Genomic DNA, 10,986 nt, shown 5'->3' on the forward strand with positions numbered 1-10,986 from the left:
GGGAGGAGTCCTTGGTGAGGATAAATAGTTCAGCAGGCAGTGGAGAGAACAGCAGAGCAGGAAGGCAGCAGCCCTGACCACCAGGAGCCAGCCATCCCAGACACTGGCAGCTGGCTCAGCTCTGCAGGTAATGCCCTGATACCTTCTCTCTGGGGACAGAAGGAGGCTTCACAGGCTGTGTGGTACTGGATATGAGCTAGGGTTTTGGTTTGGGGGGGGTGAGGATTTTTATCTAGTTTAGACTCCAGGAACATTTCTGCAGTGCATGGACATCTTCACTCTTATCTGCGTCTTCATGGCTATGGAAGTTGCTGGTGCCATGAGCTATGCTCCTGGAAAGCAAATGGAGTCTGCTCCTTCCACAGGTCCGTACTGAGACCTTGCTAATTCAGGTGCTGATATAGAAGCCAGGAGGGGACAGGATTGTTACAAAGTCCCTCTGCGGAGTCAGCACCACTGCCATGCTCACATCAGACTGCAGAGGCCTTAGGTTCTGGGACCCCACTTCCCTTGTAAGCTCCATGGATTGGAAGCAGGGCCACACTCTCTCCTGGGCTGAGGATATGACACCTGCTCAGCTACTGACTCAGTTCACTGCTCCACCAAGGACCAGCCTGGGTTCTGTGGAAACAATCTTCAAATAAAGTATTATCTGGAGCTTTTCCTAAGAAATGGTTGCCTCAGTCTGACAAACAGTGAAGGTGGCTGAAGCTCCTGGCTCCTCTGCAGGCATGTCACTGCCTGGGGACAGCACCTCCCTCCCCTGCTCTTCATTCTCCTACACTCTCCCAGTCTCATCTCCCTTCCATCTTCCCCTTGGCCCCCATATCCTATCCCCTCAGCCTCCTGTCCTCCAGCCCATTTCCCTCCACTTTCACATTCCTCCTTCTCCTTTCCCAGTGTCCTCTACTCTCTCCCCTCCTCTCCCTCCTGTCCCACTCCTATGGCATCTGCATTTCCTCTGATCTAACCTACAGTCTGTACAGAGGCTGAAAAGGAGTAGCTGTCTTTAGAAAGATCACAAGCCATCAGTTGTAGTGTTGTAGTGTTTCATTGTGCCTGTAGCTGCCAGGACAGGTGTGTATGGAGGAGATGGCCCTTTGGACTTTTGTCACATCTATCCCATGTTGAAGATACTATTTAATAAAGATATTATTGATAAGTATGTAACCTGGACCTCTTGACAGGTTGCCCAGAGAAATTTACCCATCTGCTTGCTACCACATAGACATCCTCACAGCCAGAATAAAATATGGTCCTAGAATGAGAGATTCAGGCTCCACTCAGTTATCTTCCCATCAAAACACCTTTTTGACCTGAGGTATAAACTACCGGTGGTACCTTGGCTTGAGTTAAAGAACCTTCCACTATTGGTCCTTCTAATTGGTACCTGTTCTCAGAGGTCTCAGGGCTCTGGCACTGAGCCAGATCTCTACAGTGCTTCCTGTCATTTGACATCCCAACTCCAAGAAACATGCTCTGAATCCAGCTCAGTGCAATGAGATTATTTTATAGAGGTCACCTGGAGGTTGGGCTGGGTCCTGTCCTACCTAACTGGCCTGAGATTCCTTCCCTGAGTCCAGACTAAAAGGGAGGTGGTGAGGTGATGGCACACAGTTGCAAAGGAAAATGGTTCCTGCCTCCTAGTGAGTCCTTATCCCAATCTAAGAAAAGGAGAGGAGACATTAAGATAACAAAGGTTGGTGCTCAGTCCCACATTCTTCTCTTCCTTTCATGGTGACCCTGTCAATATCTTCATTTCCCTGGATAATGGTTCTCTATTAGCAAAATGGCTACAGTAACAGCAGGTCCTCCATTGGTAAAGGAAGCAGGGCACAGGCTACTGCAATTAGAGAGAACAGAGCATCTCCTATGAAGTTTACAGAGGCAACCAAGCATAAAAGAGGCCACATAAGAGAACTAGGAGATGGTCAGGATGACACTAACTCTCATAGACTTAATGGATCTTTTCCTTCACATAGAAGAAGACAGTAATGGCTGGTATCTCCCCTGCTGTCCTTGGCTGCCCAGATGTCACCTTGGGAAGGGACACTGCAGTCCAGGAATTGCAAGAAAATGTGGTATCTGTGGACAGTTTAACACTGTCCTCCAGCAACACTGACTTTGCCTTCAGCCTCTACAAGGAGCTGGTTTTGAAGAATCCAGATGAAAATATTGTCTTCTCCCCATTCAGCATCTCCACTGCCTTGGCCCTTCTGTCCCTGGGAGCAAAGAGCAACACCCTGAAGGAAATTCTAGAAGGTCTGAAGTTCAATCTCACAGAGACCCCTGAGGAAGCCATCCACCAGGGATTTAGGTACCTGCTATACCTTTTCAGTCAGCCAGGTGACCAGGTATAGATCAGCACAGGCAGTGCCCTGTTTGTTGAAAAGCACCTGCAGATCCTGGCAGAGTTCAAGGAGAAGGCAAGGGCTCTGTACCAGGCTGAGGCCTTCACAGCTGACTTCCAGCATCCTCGTGAGGCCACAAAGCTCATCAATGACTATGTGAGGAAACAGACCCAGGGGATGATCAAAGAACTGGTCTCAGACCTGGATAAGAGGACATTGCTGGTGCTGGTAATTACATCTACTTTAAAGGTGAGCGTGGTCACTGATTGTGGAGTGGAGGGAGAGGATCTTGGTGGGAAACTTGTGTCTTTTATGCTACCCATTTTAAAGTAGGCTTTTGAACCTTTGCAAGAATGGGTGTGTAATTTTTATAACGCACAGGCCTTACCCCTGTAAGATTTTTAGATATAGTTATAATTCCTGGAACACAAACATTACCTATGCCTTACTAACTGCACTATCAATGGATTCCTGGTAAACCAAGTCTGGGTTACAGGACCCAGGGGCTTCACACTTATCCCACACTTGGTTCTCAGTCCGGCCTTCCAATAAACTGGTTCCCACCCAGGACACAGTTAACAGACCTCAGAGAGGGCGGACTCAACTCTTCTCTTTTCTCCCAATCCCTTCTAGACCTGCTTCCCCCTGAGGACAACAGGNTCCCAATCTCCCTCCAGGCTCAGGCTCACCATTTGCACTGTCATGTCTTGCTTACACACCTGGTTCTCAGGAGCTCAGTTCTCCAGGTTGAGGGTTAGAGGTTGCTTTTTGCTAAAGAAGCCTGTGGATCCCTTCTCATTCACAGTGCTGTATCTCCCAAGGATTTTCTAATTATTATAAAACTACTAAGGGACACTGAGCTGTTGAATGTATATTGACAGCTGTCATAACTAAGTAGTTGGTGCTACATACAGTAGAGGTGTGGTCTCTGTGCTACTGTTACAATCTGATGATCTGCTCCACATGTAGGCAAATGGAAGATGCCCTTTGACCCCCGGAACACATTTAAGTCTGAGTTCTACTTGGATGAGAAGAGGTCTATGAAGGTGCCCAGGATGAAAATTAAGAAATTGACACCCTACTTCTGGGATGATGAGCTATCCTGCTCTATGGTGGAGCTGAAGTACACAGGAAATTCCAGTGCCCTGTTCATCCTCCCTGACCAGGGCAGGATGCAGCAGGTGGAAGCCAGCTTGCAACCAGAGACCCTGAGGAAGTGGAAGGACTCTCTGAGGCCCAGGTGATACCCACAGGACCCAGAACTGGCAAGGATCCCCATAGTGCTGTTGTTCTGATATCTAGTATCCCAGGACCTCAGAGTCCCACTTACAGCCAGTGTAATGGTTAAAGTGTCAGCAGGGGACAGGTNGAGTTGAATTGAGTCCCCTCCACTGTCTCAGGTGTTTCAGGCCTGATTTTACTGTGGTTTTTGTTCTTCACAATAGGAGACCAGCTCACACAGGGAGCTGAGGTTTCTCCCCCCATCTAACAGCCTGTGTGTTCATGTAGTCTTGAGTGACGGGAGAGTCGTGAGTCAGGGGGGATTGTGATTGACAAGATATGTGTTCTGAGACTCAGCTGTGCCCCATGGAGTCCTTTCATCCCCTCATCCATCATTCACTCAACATTCATGTCATGGTGACTTGAAGACCTACTGCATGCCAAGCTGGACATAGACCCTCAGAGTCTATCAAAGATTAAAATCCAAAAATAAAAAAATTCTTATCCTCTGGACTTTGTTGTAGTTGAGGAAGGGAAAGTGTGGGAATGCTAATACAGTGAATCTTTATTTCATTCCTCACTGGTGAGAAGTGGTGAGGTGAGAGGGGGAGTGTCAGAGGTAAGGACAGCTGGAGTCTGATGCAGTGTCCTATGTTAAACTGAAGGCTCCTTAGGTGATGTCAGAGGGCCCCATGACAGGGAAGGACTGCATTTGTGGATCTAGGAGGAAAGCTCTCTCAGTCAAAGAACAGCTAGGACCAAGTCAGGATGCCTGTCTACTGTTCACACTCTCAGGCACTGAGGTTAATTATTGCGTTAGGGAGAGCAAAGTCACATTGTGTAGGCATGGGTGGGAAGAGGACTTCCCTGGAGTTAGAGGGCTCTCTGTGGAGAGGAGCCCCAGCGGCACAGTGGACTGAAGGAGCCACAGAGTCCAGGAACTCTATGTTTCTCTTCCATTCTCAGCATGATAGATGAGCTCCACCTGACCAAGTTCTCCATCTCCACTGACTACAGCCTGGAGCACATCCTTCCAGAGCTGGGCATCAGGGAACTCTTCTCCACAGAAGCTGACCTGTCTGGCATCACAGAAATCAAGGACCTGAGTGTCTTTCAGGTAAGACAAGAAACATGGGATGATTCAACTTGGTCATGAATGTGGATGGTTCAGGCCTTGTGGGCAGGTGGGATTGGCACATCTGTGCGAACACCTGTATTTCTGTTTGCCTCATGCTGGAGAGAGCTTTATCCCATCCAGGATATTCTTGCAGAGAGCATGCAGCAAGTCCCTATTTTGCCCTTTGGACTATACCTCACTAAGGAACCCATGGTGGGGATTGCCTACACTTGGTGTTAGATCACATGGGTACCAAACTGTGCAGCACTGCAGGTGCCACACACAATCCACTGCAGGCACAATGCATGCCCAGCCTTAACTTCACTGCATCAGCCAGGAATTCTTCTCTAGCACATAGAATAGCAGCACTAAACATAAGAAACATAATAAAAAACACTGGCATTGCCTGCTCCTGTCCTCCTGTTGTAGTGGTTTGAGGGCATCACTGTTTCAGACACTGAGCCGACCAGGGCCTGCCCCATCTCACAGCCTGAGCAGAGACTTGGGAATCCAGGGTTAGAGCTCAGGGAAGGAACAAAAATTTCATGAGTGGATGAGGCCAGCACTCACTGCTTGCTCAAGACACTTCTCCTGCCCCTTTGTCTCCACTGAGTGATGTGTTTCTCTCCCCACAGGTGGTCCACAAGGCTGTGCTGGATGTGGCTGAGACAGGCACAGAGGCAGCTGCTGCCACAGGATATAAACTTCATGGATGTTGTCTAGAAATCTACTCTATGATAATATATTTCAACAGGCCATTCCTGATGGTTATCTCTGACACAAATACTCATGTTGTCCTCCTCATGGCCAAAGTTACAAATCCAGAGAGAGATGAGAACTTCCCAAATGGGGAGGGTGCTTCTTCACAAGAGCTGGAAATTAAGCCTGTATGTAGGTCTGTCTGCACATGTTGTTTGCCATGCCTGACTGGACAGTGACCCCGACTAACTCTGTCATGTCCTCATGCAGAAAAACAAGCCTATGGCTGGTCAGTGTCAGACTCCCCGTCATCTTGGCAACACTAGCTCAGGTTCCTGACCTGAAATTTGTGTTATTCCCTGTCCTGCTCTCTCCCTGTATCTCCCTCAACCCAAAGCCTGGGCCCGGCAGTGAGGCTCTCTCCTCACTTAGGCTCTGCTTATGTCTGCCTTCAGCCTTTCAGTCAGGATGGCACTATGCAAGTTTACAGGACAACCCATAAGGACTAAGAAGGGAACCTGCTGCCCTGGGTCTATCTGCAGCATCTGAAATGCTTGGTGTCCAGTTCTGCCTTCCTCTTGCCTTCCTGTGGGCAGAGCTANCTTTGTTGTAGTTGAGGAAGGGAAAGTGTGGGAATGCTAATACAGTGAATCTTTATTTCATTCCTCACTGGTGAGAAGTGGTGAGGTGAGAGGGGGAGTGTCAGAGGTAAGGACAGCTGGAGTCTGATGCAGTGTCCTATGTTAAACTGAAGGCTCCTTAGGTGATGTCAGAGGGCCCCATGACAGGGAAGGACTGCATTTGTGGATCTAGGAGGAAAGCTCTCTCAGTCAAAGAACAGCTAGGACCAAGTCAGGATGCCTGTCTACTGTTCACACTCTCAGGCACTGAGGTTAATTATTGCGTTAGGGAGAGCAAAGTCACATTGTGTAGGCATGGGTGGGAAGAGGACTTCCCTGGAGTTAGAGGGCTCTCTGTGGAGAGGAGCCCCAGCGGCACAGTGGACTGAAGGAGCCACAGAGTCCAGGAACTCTATGTTTCTCTTCCATTCTCAGCATGATAGATGAGCTCCACCTGACCAAGTTCTCCATCTCCACTGACTACAGCCTGGAGCACATCCTTCCAGAGCTGGGCATCAGGGAACTCTTCTCCACAGAAGCTGACCTGTCTGGCATCACAGAAATCAAGGACCTGAGTGTCTTTCAGGTAAGACAAGAAACATGGGATGATTCAACTTGGTCATGAATGTGGATGGTTCAGGCCTTGTGGGCAGGTGGGATTGGCACATCTGTGCGAACACCTGTATTTCTGTTTGCCTCATGCTGGAGAGAGCTTTATCCCATCCAGGATATTCTTGCAGAGAGCATGCAGCAAGTCCCTATTTTGCCCTTTGGACTATACCTCACTAAGGAACCCATGGTGGGGATTGCCTACACTTGGTGTTAGATCACATGGGTACCAAACTGTGCAGCACTGCAGGTGCCACACACAATCCACTGCAGGCACAATGCATGCCCAGCCTTAACTTCACTGCATCAGCCAGGAATTCTTCTCTAGCACATAGAATAGCAGCACTAAACATAAGAAACATAATAAAAAACACTGGCATTGCCTGCTCCTGTCCTCCTGTTGTAGTGGTTTGAGGGCATCACTGTTTCAGACACTGAGCCGACCAGGGCCTGCCCCATCTCACAGCCTGAGCAGAGACTTGGGAATCCAGGGTTAGAGCTCAGGGAAGGAACAAAAATTTCATGAGTGGATGAGGCCAGCACTCACTGCTTGCTCAAGACACTTCTCCTGCCCCTTTGTCTCCACTGAGTGATGTGTTTCTCTCCCCACAGGTGGTCCACAAGGCTGTGCTGGATGTGGCTGAGACAGGCACAGAGGCAGCTGCTGCCACAGGATATAAACTTCATGGATGTTGTCTAGAAATCTACTCTATGATAATATATTTCAACAGGCCATTCCTGATGGTTATCTCTGACACAAATACTCATGTTGTCCTCCTCATGGCCAAAGTTACAAATCCAGAGAGAGATGAGAACTTCCCAAATGGGGAGGGTGCTTCTTCACAAGAGCTGGAAATTAAGCCTGTATGTAGGTCTGTCTGCACATGTTGTTTGCCATGCCTGACTGGACAGTGACCCCGACTAACTCTGTCATGTCCTCATGCAGAAAAACAAGCCTATGGCTGGTCAGTGTCAGACTCCCCGTCATCTTGGCAACACTAGCTCAGGTTCCTGACCTGAAATTTGTGTTATTCCCTGTCCTGCTCTCTCCCTGTATCTCCCTCAACCCAAAGCCTGGGCCCGGCAGTGAGGCTCTCTCCTCACTTAGGCTCTGCTTATGTCTGCCTTCAGCCTTTCAGTCAGGATGGCACTATGCAAGTTTACAGGACAACCCATAAGGACTAAGAAGGGAACCTGCTGCCCTGGGTCTATCTGCAGCATCTGAAATGCTTGGTGTCCAGTTCTGCCTTCCTCTTGCCTTCCTGTGGGCAGAGCTATCCACAGCCCCTACAGAGTCTCTGGCCCCACCCAGATCTGGCACAGGTGGAGCCATGGCCCCTGCAGCTGCATGGGGCCTGTGGGTCAGAGCAGCTCCTCTCCCCCTAGCACTCCTACTCAGGGCAGAGAAGTAGCCTAACCCTAAGTCTCTAGGTGACCAACCTCACAGGACAGATGGACACCTCCACCTTCTTCACACAAATTGAAAGGGCAGGAGCAAAGTATCAATAAACATGTAACTGCATTGAATGTGACAGTGTTCACAGAGATTCCATTAGGTGATTATAACCTCTGGTGACAACTGGGACATAGAGATTGTCACTTACACTCTGTGACTTGTGATGGCCCTCTGACCTACATGCTATTATGAGTCTCTCTGTATGGATAAAAAAACTGAAGTACAGAGAATCATAGACATTTCCCCATGACACACAAATATGTATTATGATATTTCAAGTTTACTGATGACAAGGGACAACCTTCATCCAGCAGTGAGTCTGATATTGAGGCTTTACAGTGGTGGTGGGCAGGTCAATGATAAAGCAAGACACTGGATGCTTCACACAGAGCACCCAAAGAGACCTGGGTTTAAAAGGTGAGCTCTGTGATGAGGACAGAGGATGATGATGATGGTGATGATGGTGATGAGGGTGGTGGTTATGGTGGTGGTGGTAGTGATGGTTGTAGAGAGGAGGAATAGGAGAAGGAGGAGGAGGATGAAGAGCAGGCAGTGTTAGTAGTCAGTTGACCAAAAAGAGAATTTGGTCTAGTGCAAAGAACAATGGAGGCATTTCTTAAAATCTGAAATGATGTATATTTTGGAAAGGAACAGAACATACATTAGATGGTAAATAACCTAGCCCCTTGTGATCCTTTAATGTCTCAGAGCCACAGGGAACTGTGCAGGTGTAAACACTGCTCCTGTTACACTGCTGCGGCATGTGTGGCTACAATGCAGAGAACTTGGTGGAGCAGGGATCATGGGAAACATCATTGAGGGAAGTTTCAGGGAACAGCAGGTCAAACCTGGAGAGAGGAGTGGGTGGTACAGCTCAAGCGATGAGCCAGGTTAGAGCCTAGATAGAGGAGGAGAGGAGGCCAAGGTGCATCGGGGTCAGGTGTTTGGTGTCCATGGAGAATCCTGTGAGCCTGGAAACACAGCCAGAGGCCTGCAGACAGAGGGAAAGCTGTCCATCCAGGTGGAGCCACACCTGAGCCTCAAGGCTCCTGAGAAGACACACTGGCAGGTGCACCTGTGCTCAGCAGAGAATAACACAGGATTCCCTTTCTAGTGAGCACCGAGATACCACACATAGGACCATGGTGTGAGAGAAGAAGGGGCCATCTATTGACCGTAGCCAAGTGTCCCCACAATGACAATGTGCCTAACTGTCAGTCAAGGNCCTGAACTGGACACCACATGCACTCCATGAGTAGTGCCATGACCCAGCTCTGTCCCTCCATCCACTTGGCCTCTACCAGGTGTCTAAGCAGCCTGGGGTTAAAAAATCTCATGCTGCCCTTTAGGTGGGCATGCAACCTGTGGCCAAAGTCTGAGTCCATCTCTTAAAGGAGTCTGGAACCCAGGTGTCAGCATTTCCTTCTCATCACTCCTTCAGGGATGACCTTGTCCATGCCTTTGAAAACAAGATTTTGTCATGGCGAAGAGGCCTCTAAATGGAGAGGCCCAGTGTGCAATAGTGGTGACAGACTTTGGAGGGGAAAGATAGGACACATTATAGTTCTCTAAGGCTGACACCTGAGAACTTCCTGCACGACTCAGTGGCTTCTATGCTGAGCATCCATTTCTAACGTTTAACAAGGGGAAGTAACTGAAGGGTGGAACCTCAGAACACAATGTGTCCTTCCCACTGGATCTAATGAAACTCTGACATATCGCCTTGAGGTTTTAACCCAACTTCCTGACAGAGATCACTGACAAGGTCTCAGGTCTACACAGGACAGATTAGCATGCAGGACTATGGGATAGGAAGTATTAGTGCCGGCAATAGTTATAATGACCATCACCATCCTGGCTGCCACTTCTGCTCTCACACTCTCCCAAGCCCTGCAGCTACATCTCAGAAACTGATTCAAAATTCAGGCATAGGCCAAGAACTTGTTTCTCTAGGGGATGTGTGGTTGCAGGGCTAGACTTCCAAGCCTTCCTGTGCAGCAGTAGGAATGGAGAATGGTGCAGCATCTTTGGAGAGGTTGATGCAGCAATCACACTGTAGGCAGGTACTCAGAGGAACAGGAAGTGAGGACATGACAGGCACTGCTGCCAGCGTCCACCATGCTTCTCATAGTTGACAAAGGGCTTGTGACTCAAGTCCCAACAGATGCATGGAAGAGCAGAGCTTGCTCAGGCCATAAGTTATTACTACATTAGACAAATGAGGGAGGTCATCTTTCCTGCTGCCCTTGTGTGAGCCTCCCAATATACTCACAGGGAAAGAANTCAGACCAAGTAGGGCCTGTGTCATGTGAACCATAGACATGTGATATTCAGAATAGTGGAATTCATTAATATAAAGGGTGTTCTATTGCTTGTGTGGAGCTTTGGGGAGTAGAGGGTGGGGGGTGACTCATCAATGGGTATGAAATCTGTACAGCAATGACTACCATGACTTGAAATGAGACACTGGAAATCTAGGCCAGGCAAGCATGAAATGTGAGTCCTCAGAGGAGGATCTCTGAGATTAAAGGATATAAAAGGGCTGGGCAGCAGAGGAAAGGCCCAGTTGCTGGATGTGAAGTTTGTGTGTGGTGCTGGGACATGGGGACAATAATACAACATAATATGGGGAACAAACACTAAGCTCCAGCAGAGCCTTCGGAGAGGGGACCCAAGATCCTCTATGTCACCATCAGGTCTGCTGAGGAGGACTGGTCCAGCTGCAGTCCCTCCTTTCCACTTCACTGATTTTCACTTTCACTGTGAGCACAAGTAGAAGTTGCTTTACTAAATAANANATCATCCACTCCTCCTTTTGAGTCAAGGAGGAAATGAAATATCTGAGAGTGAGTTTAAGGTCAGTAGGGTAAGATAATGAGGAACTGAGTCAAAAAGAAATGTAAGAAGTAGACT

At 48.6% G+C, this 10,986-nt stretch overlaps 2 protein-coding genes across 2 annotated transcripts; both read left to right on the forward strand.

Moving 5' to 3' along the window:
* Positions 1-65: 65 nt before the first annotated feature.
* LOC110315633 (serine protease inhibitor A3F-like) lies at positions 66-5,878 on the forward strand. Its single transcript, XM_021189639.2, is given in 6 exon segments — positions 66-127; positions 1,983-2,577; positions 2,580-2,600; positions 3,321-3,591; positions 4,539-4,689; positions 5,325-5,878. Coding segments are annotated over 5 exon segments (1,329 nt in total). The 5' UTR covers positions 66-127; positions 1,983-1,994; the 3' UTR covers positions 5,628-5,878.
* Positions 5,879-6,262: 384 nt separating this feature from the next.
* LOC110315634 (serine protease inhibitor A3F-like) lies at positions 6,263-8,058 on the forward strand. Its single transcript, XM_021189640.2, has 2 exons — positions 6,263-6,594; positions 7,230-8,058. The coding sequence occupies exons 1-2, from the start codon at positions 6,445-6,447 to the stop codon at positions 7,530-7,532; spliced, it is 453 nt and encodes a 150-aa protein (XP_021045299.2). The 5' UTR covers positions 6,263-6,444; the 3' UTR covers positions 7,533-8,058.
* The last annotated feature ends 2,928 nt before the right edge of the window (positions 8,059-10,986 follow it).

Source organism: Mus pahari, unplaced genomic scaffold (assembly GCF_900095145.1).
Source record: "Mus pahari unplaced genomic scaffold, PAHARI_EIJ_v1.1 scaffold_10659_1, whole genome shotgun sequence".
In the NCBI taxonomy this organism is placed as follows: domain Eukaryota; kingdom Metazoa; phylum Chordata; class Mammalia; order Rodentia; family Muridae; genus Mus; species Mus pahari.

Excerpts from the sequence above, each read along its gene's own strand:
- LOC110315634 (XM_021189640.2), top strand. The coding sequence starts at position 6,445 with ATGATAGATGAGCTCCACCTGACCAAGTTCTCCATCTCCACTGACTAC. Across the intron at positions 6,595-7,229 it reads AGGACCTGAGTGTCTTTCAG|GTGGTCCACAAGGCTGTGCT; the intron begins GTAAGACAAGAA and ends CTCTCCCCACAG.